At 44.5% G+C, this 18,496-nt stretch overlaps 1 protein-coding gene across 4 annotated transcripts in view; it reads left to right on the top strand.

The window, feature by feature from the left end:
• The first annotated feature begins 4,720 nt into the window (after positions 1 to 4,720).
• The window catches only part of LOC136642229 (transducin-like enhancer protein 1), a 78,647-nt gene continuing 64,871 nt past the window's right edge, over positions 4,721 to 18,496 (top strand). For 3 of the 4 annotated variants that reach the window (XM_066618588.1, XM_066618589.1, XM_066618590.1), the window contains exons 1-4: positions 4,721 to 6,137; positions 7,155 to 7,255; positions 9,337 to 9,400; positions 9,489 to 9,533. In XM_066618588.1, the coding sequence (XP_066474685.1) occupies positions 6,114 to 6,137; positions 7,155 to 7,255; positions 9,337 to 9,400; positions 9,489 to 9,533 (234 nt within the window). In that variant the 5' untranslated portion in view covers positions 4,721 to 6,113. The remainder of the gene's footprint in view (positions 6,138 to 7,154; positions 7,256 to 9,336; positions 9,401 to 9,488; positions 9,534 to 18,496) is intronic. The other variant, XM_066618591.1, reaches the window with a different exon arrangement.

The raw sequence follows: 18,496 nt of genomic DNA on the forward strand, positions 1-18,496 counted from the left end.
ATTGAGTTCAATGGCACTTACTCCCAAGTAGGTGTTTATAGGATTGCAGCCTTAGGGCCAAATCCTATACAATTTTCCAGTGGCAGTGCAGGTGTGCCAATGGGGCATGCACTGCATCTTGTGGTGGGGAGGCAGTCGCAGAGGCCTCCTCAAGGTACCTCGGGCTGCATTGTGACTGCACTGGTGCTGGAAAATTGAATAGGATTGGGCTCTTAGTTAGTAGGGTCCACCTCTTGTCCCCTCCAATGGTAAATGTAGCTATTAAATTTCTGCTCAACGTTGCATATATGCATCAGGGACCAAATGTGTACACCTATGGGCCAGGTAAAAATGCCTTTTTTTGCCCTCCATCTTTCTGGTGATGTTTCTGGTGATGTTGTTTGCCCAATGTGGGCCAGTCTACCACATTAAGTATAGAGTCAAATAACTATCATCCATCATGCCAATGCATAGGATTTCATCATAATGTAGTGGCATAGCTAAATGGGGTGCAAAGCACTAAGTGTTGCAGGGAGCCTCACTGCAGCGTGCAAGGGGTCCCTCTCCCTCCCCTTCAGAGCCATTTGTGGCCCTTGTGCTTACACCTCCGTTTTGTACCCTCCCCCACCTGGAATGGCTCCAAAGGGGAGGGAGAGAGACCCCTTGCATGCTGCAGTGAGGCTCCCAGCAAAACTTAGTGCTTCGCACCCCCTCTAGCTATGCCACTGATAGCATGCCACACTATGACTTTTCAAATAGGTACAGGTTTCCCCACTTGCCAATAGTGCAACTGGGCTAAATGCAAATACTGTGTTTGACCAGAAGCTGTGTTTGGAAGAAATATCACTGTTGGACATTGCAGAAGTCTCAAAAACAGGATCACTTCTGTGTACTAAATAAATGTGAAGCATAAATGGTGATGAATTCCAGTCAATTTTCTAAAAGAGGTATATGATGAAATTCTAGCTCCATGGGAACACACAGAGAGTTTTAGCCACTTCTGTGCATGCAGGATTTCATCTACCAACTCATTATATTAATGGACATTTCAGGCAGCTCTTCTCCTGAGGAATTCTCATCCTCCTTCCACCAAGGACAACTTATTTTCCATTTCAACTTGAACAGCTTATTGCAAGTCCAGTTTTCAGAAATGAGACATCAGCAGAGCCAAATTGACCCAGGGCACCTCCAGATGGGCTCCTTGTCACACCAGCCAGGTGTTGCTTTTCCATTTGTAGTCACAGGTGGAATCGCACTGTCTGCAGCACGGCAGCAAATACAGCACGAAGTGGGAATCACAGTACCCCCCCCCCCCCATATCCCTGCTGCTTATGCTGTGGTCTGCTGTATCTGGGCAAAAAGACAGAACAGCAAGCCTGATAGAAGTCCACACATGTGGTCCTTTTGCTACTACTGCTCAAAATAGTTGGATTTTCTGCACTGATAAATGCAGCAGTTTAAGGGTGGAGAAAATACCGGTGGACAGGGGGTGAATGGCAATCTCATTTGACATTGACTACTTTGCTGTCCAGCAAATCACTTGCAGTTCTGCTGGGAGGAGATGGTTGGCAACCCACTTGTGTGTTTCACTTTCAGATGTTGCTCCTTCTTTGAGCAAGTGCAATAAAAACTTTGACCTGAGTGCACCTGTTGTCTCTGGGTTTAGCAGATAGGGATCCCTCCTTCTGACCCTATTTGTTTCTCACCTCAGGGTAGGACTTTGTGGGGGAGCCTCTCTGCTCTCAGGATCTGCAGCATCCTCACTTTTGGACTCCTTGGGCTTCAGTGGTTGGGGAGGGCAATCCTCTCTGTTCATGAGTCCCCTCTTCTCTGCTGCCATTGTGCATGCAGCTTGCAGGGTGACAGGGAGGGCAACACACTGATAGCTGCACCTGCAGGTGCCAGCGACTATGCAACAGGATGGTCTGGCCACTGCAGTGGGTATCCTGTGTCACCAGCAGCCCTAAGGTTGACCCTCCTTCTGGTAGGTCCATGAGCTGCAGCCTTCCAGTCGGGTGTGCCTGTTTGTTTAGGATGCTAAATGTACAGTGAGGTGCTCTTTGCCTGTCTCCTGCTGTGGCTGAGTGGCTAGAGAGCCACTTTGTGGCACAGGCCAATGTGGACTGTAGAGTTGCCTCCTCTTCCTTTGTATCTGTCATGGGTATTTCTTACCAGTCAAGCAAAACATGAATGCCTTAGCGGGCAAGGTAAACCTATTGACTGGGCTCAGAAATGTTTCAGCTGGCTTGCAACCATGCATCTCTGTGTAGCTGAGTGCTGTTAACTAGCCCTTGTCCTTCTCCTGGAAAAAGGGTTCCTTCCAGTTGGGGGATTCCAGCCACAGAGAGACCTGTGTGCTTACATGACTGCCCTCTTCCATGGGAGCTGTCTTCCTTCACTCTACTGTGGTTTAACAGATATTTCTTGGATGTGTGTGTTTGTGTGAATAATATAAGAGGACTTGAATGGGTGCAGGGATTCCTAGCAGTTGTCTGCTTTCCTTGTTCGCTGCTTACATCACAATAGCTCCTGTATCGAATGGGGGTGCTTATGTCATGTGTGTGTGCATGGGGTGTTATTAAGGCATATGCCCATGGTTGACTGATGCTGTGTTGTCCCATTCCCTGGGGGCTGCCAGGACGGGTGTTACCTAGCAATGGCTGCTCATTGGCCTTGCATCTACCAGTGACCCTGCTGGTACTTTTGAGGCCACTGACATTGGGGCTGGATATGATGTGTTGACTGGTTGCTTGCACATTGGACTAATATTGCACTGATGTCAGACCACCATGTCAGGCCATGGATGCTGGGCTGTGTTAGGGCTTCCATGGATTCTAATGGTGTTACTGGGAGGTTTGCACCAGTATGGTCTTGCTGTTTCTAGTGTTCTTCCTCCTCTTTTGTGCTGGAGGAGCTTTGCTTATGGAGACCATCCCACTGGGATTGCGTTGCAGTTGCTGCACTGCTGGTGTAGCCAGGGTCATCACCAGCAGGGTGTGGGGGTGCCTCGGGGATAGTGGTGGTGGTACTGACACTACTAGAGGCCAAAATTACAGAAAACTTTTGGATAATTTGTAATTATGAATAATACATCATTGGAATGGTAATTTCATACAGAATGTAATGAAACAAACTGTTCTGAATTATCTGTATTCTATCAAAAGTTATGACCAACTAACCAAAAAAAAGAAAACACAACTGCCTTATGTAACAAAAAATGGATTTCTGCACTCAGAACTGACCAATGAGACTGATTATTCCAACAGCCAATGGGGTTTTGTTATGACACAGCAAGGAACCAATAAGATAGCTCTCATTTCCATGTATCAGAGCTAATATTCAGTTGTGTGAATGTCATCAAGTTGACAAGTGGTGTTGGTTACTGATTGATTCGGTGACCTGTGCTGTTATATATTAAAATAAATAAAATTAATGAGGGTGACACCAACTCTAGTGATGCCATTGCATTTAGGCTGTGCATATGATATTGTAATTTATTCTGTATTGTCTGGTATGGGAGGAGCTCTATCAGGGGGATGACGCAATGAACTCTCACACCAGGTGATGCAAACGCTGGTATCGCCCCTGGATGTAGTATCAGCACAGGACCAAGTCTGGAGTCTGATCATAAACAGTCCCTTCATTCCTTTTTTTTACCCTGTTGACAAAATGCTCAGCTGGTCAGGTCAGCCCTTGGGCGGCTGGGAGACAGCAGAGGGGGTTCTCCAAGTGGGGCACTGTAAGGGAGCTTCAAAGAATGGGGCAGCTTGTATGGAGAGATTTATTTTTAATCTCCTGATAGGCAAGCTCTGAAACACAGGGCATGGACCAGATCCTAACGTTTTGGACGAGCCTTGAGATTGACCCCACATATTGAAGAGGGAGGCTAGAAAAAGGGAGGGTTGGCATTTTGTCTGTGGCTTTCTTGTGGGCACATTTGGGCCCTTCAGTTCACACACTCACCCTTCTGACAAATTAAAGAGGAAGCGATTGGAAGAAGAGGCAACACGTTCGCTGAAGGCCTGGAGAGGAGTTGGCTTTTTTTTTTTTTTTTTTTTTTTTTTGGCCGGATGGAACGTTGATACAGATAGGTATGAACATTCCATCCTCCAAGGCAACATTCCAGACCCTCGTCCCTCCATTAGCTTAAACAGGGCAGCATCTATCTGACTCTCGCTCCTGCCTGTCCTGTAGCAGGGATGCATTATTTATCTCCCTGTGTTATTTTCACAGATTTCTGCAGAGAGCCGGGCCAGGTAAAGGAATAATAATAATAAAAGGAGAGAGAGAGAGAGAGAGGCAGGCTAGCATAGTCATCGCTCGCTCTCCCACGTTACTTTGAGTGACAGCTCAGCCTCTCCACTCTCCTTCTCCCCGACCTTCCCATTCTCCCTGCCTGTCTGAGCGCTCCGTTGCCTCCCATTGGCTCGCTCGGAGGGGTCCTGTAGCTCAGCGAGGAAAGGCTTCCTAGCAAAGGCGAGGCGGGGAGGCAGGCAGGGAGGGAGGGAGAGAAGGGGAAGGAGTTGCCCAAACCCAAGCCGCCACCCCATTGGCTTGATGTCAGAGCCCCACGTTGGTCCCCGAGCAGCCCATTGGCCACCCTGCCCCTGCTATCCCTCTTTCGGGGGCGGGGCCCAGAGGCTGGTTAGCTCGAGGAGTGTGAAACCGCGTGTTAATGTAACCAGCGCGGGCGGATACATTGTGTGTCCCGTTTATTGAGATCCTGCCGCCGCCGAGCGAGGCTGCGTGTCCCGCGGAGTTTTCTCTGATTACGAGCCTCTCTTGTCTTCATGGAAGAGAAATCCTGGTGATTATTTGGGGACCGGGGGCAGAAGGACCAGCAGGAGGAGGAGAGATCGCCTTCTTCTCCCTACCCCCCCCCCCGGATGTTTCCTCGAGGGATCCTGGAAAGAACTTTGGCCCGGGATTGAGCGAGCAAGAAGGCGGCGGGGAGGAGGCTTCCTAGGATGCTGCTTGTCCAGTTGCGCGCTCCGCTTCCCGGGCTGCAGCGTGGGATTCGCCTCGTGTCGTCCGATGCGCTGCGGGCCTAGAGAGGCAGCGCTGAGGATACAGCCAGGGGGATCCTTTTCTTCTTGATCCTTTTTTCTCACCCCCCTCTGCGTTGGGGTGTGCGTGGGTGTGCACCGCAGGGGGAGCAGAAAGAGAAGCCGAAGTGGAGCTGCCTTTGTGTGTGTGGTTCTTTCCTTTGCAACTCTCTGGATGCGACGGAAGGCTGGCTTTGCCCCCTCTTTCCCTTTCCTGAGCGGGGCTGCGATCTAACACCCCCCAGCCAGCCAGCCAGCCACCCCCGCCTCTTTTTTTGATTTCCTTCCCCGTGTCCTGAGCGTGACCCGGAGTCCTCGCCAGGCGCCCGGAGCCGAGCGGCCCTTTGTAGTGGGACTCCTTCTCTGTGCAAGCTCCAGCCCCTCGACCAGGCTGGGCACTTGACTTCGGCTGCAATCCTAGCCACGCTTTCCTGCGAGTAAGCTCCATTGACTCTAATGGGACTTACTTCTGAGTAGATTAGGCTTTCAAGCTATAATCCTAGCCACACTTTCCTGGGAGTAAGCCCCATTGACTCTAATGGGACTTACTTCTGAGTAGGCAGGCATAGGATTGGGCTCTCAGGCTGCAACCCTAGCCACACTTTCCTGGGAGTAAGCTCCATTTTCACTAATGGGAGTTACGTCTGAGTAGACGGGCATAGTAGTAAGCTCCTAGCTGGATCTCCCCTGCCGCCACCTCTACCCCCTCCCGGGATCGAGAAGCAGGAGCTGCAGCTTCCACCTCCAGCCGGGCTCTCCGGGCTTACAAGTGCAGCGCGCAAGTTCTCCGCCGGCCCAAGCGAGGGAGGTTGTTTGCTTTCAGGCCCAAAAGGACGAGCGTCGCCAGCTGCAGCCGGACCGTCCCTGCCCGGACAGTGGTGCTCAGCCGGTGGCTTGCCCTGCCCGGAGCGTCACAACAAAGAAAGCGGCCGGACGGGGCCCGGAGGGAGGATGAGCCTGCAGCCCCGCCGAGAGACTGCGTAGCGACCCCTCCGCCTTGCCTGCTCCCCTCGGGATCTCCAGTTCGGGGCTCCGCCGAGAATCGACTTGCCCGGGGGCCCGGCAGCGGCCGCAGCCACAGCCACAGCCATGTTTCCCCAGAGCCGGCATCCCGTAAGTAGCCCTGGCCGCCCCTCCCCAGGCGGGACGGGAGGCCCCTTGCCTGGCCAGGGAGCGCTGCCTCGGGAGGAGCCCCACCGCTTCTGCTGCCCCCCCTTCTGGTTGCACAGCGGCAGTGCTCCCGAGGCCCAGGAGAGCCCTGGGAAACTTCTGGTGCCCTCGCGGGGTTCCTGGAGAAGCCTCCCCTCGCCTGCCCCCCCTCCCGTGGCGGGGAGTCTGCTCCTTTGTTTACTCCCGGACTTGTTTGTCTGCCTGCCAGCCTACAATGGCCGGGAGGGCTTGGCTGCCTCTGGTCCTCCCGGGTTTCGAGCTGTGGGGGTGGGCAGGACTGCTTGGCTCAGGCTGAGGCGCTGCTGAAGTCTCTTGGGGTGGGGGTGGTCATGAGGGAACGACTTGCCCCTTGAAGTGGTGGGGGAGGGGTGGTCATGGGGTACAGCTTGCCCCTTGAAGTGGGGGTGGGGGTGGTCATGAGGGAACGACTTGCCCCTTGAAGTGGTGGGGGAGGGGTGGTCATGGGGTACAGCTTGCCCCTTGAAGTGGGGGTGGGGGTGGTCATGAGGGAACGACTTGCCCCTTGAAGTGGTGGGGGAGGGGTGGTCATGGGGTACAGCTTGCCCCTTGAAGTGGGGGTGGGAGGTGGTCATGAGGGAATATCTTGCCCCTGAGAACGTGCAGGGTATTTTCCCAAACAGTATTAAAAGCGGGGAGTATGTAGGTGAAGTGTAAGTGAAAGCATTGCACACTTAGTGACTGGGGGGGGAGGGAGAGGGAGTACCAATGGGTGTCCTGCAGGCCCCCAAGGGATTGCTGGCAGTGCCAAGCTCTGCTTCCCAGGTGCAGCAGGCCCTCCCTGGCACTAAGGGGTCAGACCTCCTGCTTTGCACTTTGGAGGGCTGGGCAAGTAAGTCACCACAACAGCACAATAAGGTTGCTTATCCTTGGAGATGTCTTCATTTCGGATCTAACCCATTTCTGTTTTAACTCTGTTTCACTCCCCCCCCCCTTTTCCAGACGCCACACCAGGCTGCAGGACAGCCCTTTAAGTTCACTATCCCCGAATCTCTAGACCGAATCAAAGAGGAGTTCCAGTTTCTCCAAGCTCAATATCACAGGTGGGTGCCAGTCTGTTTGGTCTGCTGACTGTTGCTTTCCCCATGCTCTGCAAACCTTTGGCAGGCACCTGGGAGGAGGATTTCAGGTTTGTCCATAGCATGCTTGTTCAACAGGATGTGTTTTTGCTTCTTTTAAAATGTACTTTGTATTTGTGCCCAGGTGGGGGCGTGTGGAATCAGTTTAAGGCCTGTCACTCTGCCTAATAAGTATTAAAAAAATATTGGCTATTGTCTTTTAATTGGTGTATGTGTGTGTGGCTGTAGTTCAGGTGAGTGGTTCTCCCCCCAGAATGTACTTGCAGAGCCTTACAGGAACTGTCAATATTTGCTCTGAATTTTTTTTTAAAGAGTCTTGAGTTGACATTTGGTCAGCTGGTGTTCCTGTCCTTGTACTTCTGCATTCCACTACTAAATGACGGGGGGGGGGGGTCAGTTACAACTTTATTGCTTTATTATAAATTAACTTTATTTATAAGGCACTGTGATAGCAGGAACTTGCCATCATTGCCAATAATAGCCTCTGGCACTTCACAAAATGGTGAACAATTTTAACTTGGCCCTGTGTTTGTTCACTCAGATGGAACTCCCACTAAACTCAGTGAGACTTACACCCAGTTAAGTGGGCATAGAATTGCAGCCAAGAGGGTAGATAAGATATTTACCTGCATCAAAAGGTGGAGTTTAAATTGCACTCCTACACGTACTTGGAAGTAAGTCCCCTTGCAATTAGCTGGACACTTCCAAGCAAACAGGAATGATAATTGGGCTGTTAAAGTGTGTTATCTTAAAGTGTAGCAGCAAAAAATGAGATCAGCTCTTACAAAGCCAGAGCACTGTGTACACAATCTTAACTCAAAAGATCCAAGACCATTCAGATAAGTAGCCTTCAAATAAGCAACATTCTAAAACTGTAGGAGCTGTCCAGGTATTTAAGTGCACTACTACAAATAACTTTTATCAAAGATGCAGAATTCAGTTACTTGAATCTTTCTAAAAGATTTGTCTTGATACCCTACAGGCCTTTATTTTGAGATAATGCACCCTAGTTGTAATCCCAATGGTGGCAGTTTTAGTACATTTCCACTGGAGTTAATTCCATGTAAATGTTTTTGAGACATAAATCTGATACTGTGCTTGCCTACCCCAAGATAAATCTCAGTAAGGCTTGCTCATTAGTTAGGCATAATCCTCTGTGTATTTACTTAGAAGTAAGTCCAGCTATGTTAGTGGTGCTTGTTTCTAAGTAAATGTGCATGTGATTGAAATCCTATGCATACTTATCTGAGAGTAAACTCCAGTGGAACTGACTTCTGAGTATACATGCCTAAGGTTTCAATGTAAGCTATGTTTACTTTCAGTTGAAAGATGTAAACTGTGAACAGGTTGAGTATAAACTTGTTAAGCATGTAATTGATGCCAAATGTGCTCTACGATCTTAATGAAATTGCACTGTGGTAAATGTTGTAGAATGCCATGTATGATTTTTAACTAAGGTTTGAGGACAGGGACTTCATTGTGTGTGCACCATGTAGTAGTTCTCAAATTGATCTGTTACTCTTCATTTTTTTTCTTCTCAGAAAAAGGCAAGTGTATAATCTAGTACTACGTGAAAATAAGCTTCTTATCATTTGACTATAATTTTAGAACTTTCTGGTTCTTTTAAAACAATTGGTTATAACACCTAAAAAGTACAGTTGAAACTGTTCTTCTCAACTTTAATGTTCTCTCTTAAGGGAGAGGCTACCTCTCTGAATCTCACACTAGTAGAAATTGCTGAATTGGTGCACTACTACAGCCTGTCATAACCCGGCCTCCCCCATTGTGAGCATGGTTTCTATATAACATCTGAATAAAACGTGTGTTTAATTTGATCACAGTAGATATTATGTACTCTGCATATTCCAGCTTGGTTTTCTATATTAAAACAGTATGCTAGAGCTTCTCAGTATTTACACTACAATATCTCATGACAGTTCTCCAAACTGCTTTTGCTTCAGAGAGCAAATAGAAGCAACTGCTTGAAATGAGTGACATACTTAAGAATACCTGTTTTTTTGTGTTTTTTTTTTAAATCTTCCTAGCCTTAAATTGGAATGTGAGAAGCTGGCAAGTGAAAAGACAGAAATGCAGAGACACTACGTGATGGTAAAGACAACTTTTCTTGCTTTTTTTTTTGTCTTAAGTGTTGCTGCTCTGTGTTCATCCCTAACAGATTTTTCTTTTCTAATTGCAGTACTATGAAATGTCATATGGATTAAATATTGAAATGCACAAACAGGTATGATGACTACAAAAGTCGTGAAATAACAATTAATGTGGAATGCTTTGATACCCAAGACTTTGCGTTAATAATTGAAATTGCCTTATGATTAGCTCTGAAAACAAAACTTCAAGGAAACGGTGTTGGTAAAAATGTACAGTTTTTCTTTGAACCACCAGTTGGCTATCTCGGTGGAATAAATATGAAGCAGTTATTGATATGGTACTATTCTGTCCTTTTAATATTGCTTCAGAGAGGCACTTAAAGTTAAGTGCTTTCAAGGAAATGGATCTCTACAAGAAATTTCATGTTAGTGCAACCTTGGGTTGGCCTAACTGGTCTCTCTTCTTCCATGCAGCATATGTTGATGCTTGCTCTAACCCTAGCAATTTAAAAGCATGAAAAGATTAGTGACTTGGAAAGCCCTCCTTATGACTGAGTTTGCAAGTTCCCATAAAATTCACACTTATGGCCACTATAATGGTGAATAAAAAGAGTATTGAACTGGAACAAGGCACTAAGGACCTCATAAGAGAAGAAAAGCTAAATGATTGCTCAGCCCAGAGGACCTTCAATTGAGTAGTTATTGTCTGCCAAAGAAAGCATTAATGGCAGGGTATAAGTATTCTGTAGATATGCTGACATCCACTTTTTCATCAAGATGCTGGTACAATAAGTCTTTCAGAAATCAATGGCCTCTTGAAAAAATTATCATTAGATGAAGTTGCACAGTTGGACACATTTCAGAGTGCAACAATACAATTCGTTCTTGATGTATATGTGCTATTTCATCTAAAACTCTTGTTTCATTAAATTAAAGAGCATGGCTGACCGGCTAGGGCACAGCGCAGAAATTGATTAGTTCAGGCTTCACATCTTCAGTATATTCAAAGACTTCCATTAAGCAAGTGTGTTTCAGTGCTGAATTCTGCTTTTGTAACTTTGAACCCTTTATTTTTTTACTATAAAAATCTATAAGATTTTAAGAACATGTGGGAAATGCAAAGTTACTCCTGTGTCAAAGGTAGATGCTGTTTAGCTGTAGAATGGTAATGTTTGTTTATATTCAAAATATTCACTCATGTAAATGTGACTTAAATTGCTCGGAGGTATCACTGAATTCTAGCAGGAGGTAGGGAAATGAATGTGCTTACAGCACATTCAGTCTCTTGTTCCTTGTGATAACTCTTTGTCTGCAGTTGTTCTGAAAATGTTGGTCTTAATACTAGTGTGAAAATTTATGTTGGAAAAACAAAATGTCCAAGAGGCTGTTTGCTGACACTTTTTATTAAACTGAGACCTAAAATAAACCGACATGTTGCAAATCATGGGTTTTATAAACTTGTCATTCATCGTAGTTTCCTCTAATGTTATGACTGACATTAAAATATCCTGGCACAGTGGAAGCAGAAGTGTCATTAGAAACAATGAATTAAAAACAAAGTTCATTTGAGCACCCAAAATGAAAGAGCCCTGGAGTTGAGGCCTCTGCCTTTAGTCTTGGTGTTCACTGAAACATTTGTTGTTTAACTATGAAGTTTGTAGACAGAGTATAGTATCTCCGCAATAGAGACTACACTTTAACCTAATAGTATGAACTGTCTGCATAAATTTAATAGAATCTCAGTTAATTCTGCTCTTGAGAGGTGCAAGAGACCAATAGGAAGGAAATTGTTTCCTTAGGAGGAATTTGCATGCTCATTGTATATTGCAGTACATAAACCTTGATTTTTCACATACAAACCAGTGCAGTGGGATTCCGTTTTTAATTGCACAAAATGCATAAATCCCCTCCCAACAAAGCTGCATTTCTTCAAAAAGCTAGAAGTTCTTAATGTTTGAGCCTGTATAGGTTTTCTTAAACTTTAACAAAGAAAGAAAAAACACCCTTCCAGATTTTAAACATGGACTGTATGTTCTAGGCATTTGGTAGAGAGTAATCATAATTCTTATTAAAACTGGTGATGTGTAGCCCCTAGGGTGTAGCCAGGCTCAAATTGATGCTTTTTGCTGGCTGATCACCAGCATGGCCTAAGTGCTCATTATGTTGTAGAGAGGGCCTTCAGAGCTCTCATTACGTTTGACAGGAATTCTCTCTAGGGGGAAACTGGGCATTAGCTAGACTCCTGACAGGCTGAAATTATTCCTGCTTTATGGCTTATAACCAAATGCTTAGCAAGGCATCATCAGGGGACACAGAAAGTTGTCACTTCTGACAACATCTTTTTTAACTGAAAAAATGCAGTGATGGGGAAAGTTTTCAGCACGCTCTCCTGTTAGTGAAACTTGAATTCATTGTCACTACTCCACTTGCCTTTGGTGTCAAAGTTCCTCTTTAAAACTTTCTTCTCATTGTAAACATTGCAGTAGTTCTGGCCAAGTGAATAGACAATTTTAAAAAAGAAAAAAAAAAGAATGTGGTTGTCCAAGGAGGAAACTAGTGCATATTTGAAAGTTGCTAGTATTGTTCTCGGATTTAATGCTGAATTTCATAATTTCAGCTATGTATTTTTTTTTTTGAGGGGGTGACCTCTTATGAGTGCCTGTGATGTATTGTCCCACATACATTCTTGACCAGTGAAAGAGTAGATATGCAACAGCTGTCATTAGTTCTATGTTGTGATTCCATTGCATGCCCTTGATGGTGTGTGTGTGGGGGGGCCCTCTCTTCTAAATGTGTAGTCTGTTCCCATGTGCATTTTCTTGGAAAAGCTTATCCTGAGGTAATTATATTTAGGGATGCAGGATTAAAAATGGATTGAAGCATTCAGAAAAAATAACACTGTCAGAGAATGGAAAGGTATGCAGTTCACATGTTGGGAGGCAAAGAATGTGCAAACCTAAACATAGGGCTTTGTTATGGAGGCTGCACCTATGGCTGCTGACGCCTCCCAGTTAATTCTAAAAGGTAGAGCTTGCCTGGTCAGTTAGGGGCAATTCATACTTGCCCAACCAGGTAAAGGACTAAATGTGCCTTACGCGCAGCATGTATATTGGAAATTTGTCGCATTTTAATTTTTTTAAAAAGAGAAGTAATCATAGGAGGGTAGAACTTGGAGTAGAGATGTTGGGGGTGGGTGCTTAACCTTTTCTGTCTCACAGCTTCTCCACTCCTATGGGATTCAAAATGCATGTTTGTCCTCACTTTGAACTCTGTGGGGGGGGGGGAGAAGCTGGGAGGTTATCTGGAGTTGAGAAACTGTGGGTCCTTGTATGGTTCTCTCTGCATCCCTCCTCCACACTGTTACTCTACTTTAAATTCTCTCCTCCTGAAACTGCTTGTCTTGAAACCCAAGTGTTGGCCCTCTTATATGCACATTTGAACAAAGCCTGTAGTTAGCTTCCTTCTGAGTGGCTAATTACAAACTTGGTAGTAATGGTGCTCTAAGGCATACTGTAAGAAATCTGGAAAGGTTGCTGTATTCAGAAACGTCTCTACCAAGTAAAATAAGACTGGCTCTCTGTTCTAAATTCTGCCCCATAATTAACTGTCATGCGCATAAGTCTTTAAGACAGTAAAGCACCTTCCATTCCTACTTTGCAAGTCTCTTGTACTATGGCAAACTGGGCAGTAGCCAGCAAGCAGAGCTGCTTTCTGTAACATGTGGTCTTGTATATTTCTGCTGAAGTTCAGGTTAGCCTTTGTAGAACTGAGTGATGATCTCCCCCATCCCCCATCTGGGAGTTGCAGTTGCTGGCACACCACTAATTATGGTGACTTTCATTTTCGTTTGCCAAGCTCTGCTGCAACTGTGAGTACTGTGGTGAGTAGGAGAGCATGATGTGAGTAGGAGAGCAGTAATGTGCAGATACTAGTGGTGAAGGGGGAAAAAAGCCATATAAACAGGTTCTTTCTGGTGACAATACATGTTGTTTCTTGAGGAAATGGGAAATAAAAGATTTTCACTTACCAGGGCAGTTTAGGCTATGTGCATTGCAGTTAAACAAGCTGCTGATGGGGACAGTATGGCTGCCCAATCATTATAGCCACATCCCTGGGCATTTAAAAATGGGGCAGCAGCATCTAGGGCAAAGATTTTCAACTACTTTTATCTCACAGCACACTGAGAAGGCACTAAAATTGTCAAGGCACACCATCAGGTTTTTGACAAGGCACACTGCGCTGACACCAGGGGTTCTCATCCCCCAGTGGCTCTACTAACAAATGATCCTCCCCCAAACTTCCACAGCATACCTGTAAACATTAGTTGAAAATGGCTGCTCTAGGGCCTCTAAAAAGTTTGGGAACTACTGGTGTCGGTTGTTCAAAGGAACCAGTTATAAAGATTATGCTCTTTATTCAAAAATTCAGAGTTAAAAAGCTTGCTCATTGTGGCAGCTGGGTTAACAGTGGCTACTGTGGTAAATCTAGTGCCAAAACAGAGTTTTTGCTTGGACACTGGTAGCCATGTGGGAAGTATTCTCTGTGTGTGCCATTCTCATCAAATCACCTTCAGAATAAACCAGGAGGTAAAACTTCTCGTGTGTTTAAAATCCAAATTGTTTAGGTGTAAGATTAGCTTTTGTTCAGTGGCAGTCAGCCAAAGAAAGATTGATCACTGCTGAACCCACTGACAGACTGTATAAACTACTTCAGTGTTTGAGTTCCTGCCATCCTAAAACTGACAGGTGGGCCTTTGTCTGCTTTGGGTGGATTGCTGTGATCTTTCTGACCTGCCTCAGGCAAGCTTGTCACTCTGCCCTTTATGTTTTGGCTTGCTGCCTTCTCACTTCCAAATAATCACAACTTCAAAAATGGCGCATACTGCTAACAGTACTAATCTTCTTTTTTCGTTCTTCTGAGGAACCACTCTTAAAATACTTCTTATTCTACATCCGTATCTTTTCCCAATCACATTAAAAGACCAGTAGTGGCTAAGTCCAGAAGTGGGTTAGAGCGACATTTTAAACATTTCTTTAAAGAGTGGCAGTGAAGAGACTCGCTTGGCCTAGCTTTCACAGAGGTGATAAACCTAGGTTTGGGCTTGCTACTTCGGGTAATAGACGGGGCTCACATCCCTGATTGCTCACTTGTAGAAAACAGGAACCCTATTCAAGCATTCACGCAATGTATAAGGCTTCAAAGGCACATGCGTGTTAGCCGTACCTCCCTTCTGATGGCACATGTTGGCCTCAATCCCACTGCCTCTTATTCAGCATTTGCAGAGGTAGACTTTTTGCCTGTAATTCTGCCTGAGAACATTCTGGAACATTCTAGGGAATGTTTTCCACTGGCAAATCCTAAACACAGAGAGGATGGGAATAGGGCCAGTCATCAGTGGGTGGGACTAATGCATGTGGCCTCATGTTCACACTCCATCAGAGAGCAGTCACGAGGGCTGATTTCAGAGAGGAGGGATGTAGCTTCCTCTGTGCAATTTTCTTTTCATATACAATTTTGTATGGAGCACTATCAGTCATAAGCTGCTGTCTTTATTGTAGCACAACCCTGATCCATGTTTACCACATTACTAAGAAATAATGACCATTGTTGGGACAGATTCAAAGATGACTTTTCCTTTTAGGGGGCTGCTTTAATTTTAATTTTTGGTATGAATGTCTTTCTCTGACTTTGCAATTAAAGCATTACATAAACCTATTGTAACACTGAAGTACAAAAGAATGCATCCAGGTTTCTGACTGAATCCTTGGACTGAACTGGACATTTGGCAGTAGACCACACCTTGCTGTGTGTTTGGGACATTGGATTAGCCTCATTTTCATGGCTTAATGGGTCTACATTCACAATTCAATAAAATGGTTTGTTGGATTGGAGATGAGGAAGAAAGGCTGGGGGTTGGGGTAGTTGAAGGATAGAAGCAGGGGAAGAATTAAGAAACCCTTCCCCACCTGCTGTTTGTTCCCAGGTTATGCCCTTTCTCTGTTTTTCAGCTGTTTAATCCCTTAAGGGGCAGCAATTTGACACACAAAGGCCATTTATAAACTTTCCACATTCAAGAAGACTTTGATAAGGATGCACTGTCTAACTAGAAATCTCATTTAGACCTTAAATGGTAGGAATGAATGTGAGATGACTGCACAACATGCTTCTCTCATACGTGAATTAGCTCTGAGGCAACCTTTTATGTGAAATGGGAACTTTGTCTTAGTTGAACATGCCTTTTGTGGCTTTCAGTTAGAATGCTGCAATAGCGTTGGTGGAACTGTGCAAGGAGTTCTTAATCTGCAAGTTTACTTTGATTAATCAAGGTACCCAGAAACAATTAAACTGATGAAAATGATTGAAAGTAAAGACATGGCTGCTCTGTGCCCTGCTTCTTCAGAATTGGTGACAGACTTTTGGCTAAATGGCAGCTCTGTGTAGTAAGGCTTTCAGAAATGATTGGACAGAAAATCCAGCCATGTTTTTTATTCTGTTTTTCAGCCTTTTGATATCTTGGGTAAACAGTCGGTCAAAGCAGCTTATGGAGTAAGGTGACCAGTCAGTGTATTGACAAGAACAGACACAATAGAAAACTGCATTAGGAGGCAAGCCATTGGGATTTGCAGTAAATATATTACTGAACACAAGTGAATTGCCAATACTGCTTGTTTAGCAGTTTGCAAGGGCAATGGCAGTATGGATTTTTGAATTAGAAGGGAAGGACTGTTCTTTCTCTGTGCTGGAACATCTAGTGGATGGCTGAGAAGAAAATTGATTTAGGGAACAAAATGCTGCAACCTCTGTTTTGTGCCACGTGAAAGGCTTCTATGGATTAGCCTGTGAAAACACAAAGGTAGCTTTCAGTTTAGTAGAGGAGAGCAAAGCAGAAGGGGTCTTTGTTTGCTGCCTGGTCAAGATGGCATGCAGCTAAGCCTAAAAGATGCAGGGCGAGACCCTTCCAGCTATTACAAGGACTTCTTAGTTTGATCCTGCTTGAATTAAAAGTGCCTCAAATATGCTGGTGTTGTGAATCTGCTACTATGAGCACTGTCAACCATGTGCAAGTGAAAAATTGAGAGGTCATTATGCTGGTGATTATTTGTAATGACAAGTTCATTTTCACACTGGGATAAAGCAAATGGTTGTGCAAACTGAGAGATCCCAAAATGGTTCTGTGAATACACTTCCAGAGTCAACTTGGGTCTTGATGTTGCTACTCTTACTTGTTCATCATTTGGGGTTATTTCACTTATGTTTTACCACTTAATAACAGCCTCGCATGTGTAAAACAGACATCACAAATTAGAAACTAGAAGACTTTTTTTAATGAAAGTGTTTTAACTCTTATGTTCAGCTGAAAGTCCAGAATGATAAAATGTTGTACCAGCACTTGAATTAGTATTTTGAGTGAATAATCTCAGTGGAAGGAAATATTGCAGCGAACTGACTGAAAAATTACTTCTTGTTAAAGGGTTATTATTTAAGATTATAGAGGGGAGAGTGGTTAACATGGAACAAGGATGCCTGGGTTCAGCTTTCAGGGTAATGGACCACACAAATTTAAAGATACTCAGAAACTTTTAAGAAGATGTTTGTGTACCAGTACTGAATACTTAGTAAAACACACAGCCCGTAGTTTAGATAAAGGCAGGAAAGGAATCCGCTTATCTTGTACTGTACTAAGTGCTGGGAACTTGGGCTCGATTCATACAGTTTCCTACTTGGATGGAATCTCTTGTGTATATAGTCATGTGCAAGGCATACATACATGCATGCTATGGAGGGAGACCCAGTTGACATGGCAGAAGAGCCATTGTTGTTTTCATGACATGTGACTTTACCCAGTTTCCTATGTAGAAGTGGTACATAGTTGGAAACTGATCATGTGTGAAGCAGCCCCAATGCATAGAGCAGAAAGCAGAGAAGAACTTGAAAAGAAATGAGCTACTTAGTCTCGCTAGCCAGTTAAGGGAATTAAAACTGCTGAAATCATATTAATCTGACTTTTAACTGACTTGTAAATTGGGTTGTGAATGACCTGAAAAGGACAAGAAGAGCATAATATAGTTGGTGTGCCTTCTTGAGTTTAGCATTCATTCGCATCAACACTGTTCAGACAGCACCAAGACACTTGCTAGTCAAAATGCACATCTGAATTTTTAAGGGGGGTAGCAATGATGCACAGTATAGCGTTCCCATTATGCGAATGCATAGTAAGTGCATTGCACGTAGGGAGTCTGGGGAGGCTTGAAATGATGAACTTCTGTTGCAAATATACTTAGTAACTGATCAAAGCTCATTTGAATTGAGTGTGTATTCCTGTTTATCAGTCTGAGCGTAATCTGTTTTGAGTAAGTTTTCCCACCCCTTTCCTGTTGATATCACTATTAATGCTGACAGCATTGATAACTTGAAATATGGTTGAAGGCTACCTTCTATGGTTTTTTTTGTGTGTGTGTAATGGTTAATATGGCTGTAAATAGGAGATGAATGTGGCTACTTTTCTAAGTCTATTACTCAAGAGGCCTGTAAACTTGATTGGCTGTTACAATTCTAGCAGAATCATTTGATTTGAGAGCAATAGAGAGATAAGATATCCAATTACCCAAATGATTTGCAGGGCTAGCCAATGTTGTCATGGAGACGTGAGTTGGAACAAATTAAATTTTAAGCAATAAAAATAATCTTAAAGCACGTCTGGGAACAAGAACATTTGGCAGTGGCACTTACCTGAATTGAATCTTAGTTTGACATGCTGTTGTTTGACATTGATATACTGTGGGGGCTTAAACTTTTTGAAATGGCACATTGCCTCTTAATGTGCTGCTGCCACTGCCAAAATAAGGGACTAGCACATTTTAGTTTTTAAATAAAAGGGTATTAATAATGCATGCTTATCATGGGCATTAAACTGGGAGTCAGTAATGGTTGTGTGCAGCAGAACATTTGAGGATTTGAGAAGTAAAATGTCTTAATCCTTTTTCTCAGTTTTTAATTGTGAAACAACTTTGCTTGGAGCTATCTAAAAGTAAATGAGGGCAACCACTCCATAGGCAACCAGTATGGTGGACAGTTTCCCAGAAATAATTCCCTTGAG

Source organism: Tiliqua scincoides, chromosome 2 (assembly GCF_035046505.1).
Source record: "Tiliqua scincoides isolate rTilSci1 chromosome 2, rTilSci1.hap2, whole genome shotgun sequence".
Taxonomy (NCBI): Eukaryota; Metazoa; Chordata; class Lepidosauria; order Squamata; family Scincidae; genus Tiliqua; species Tiliqua scincoides.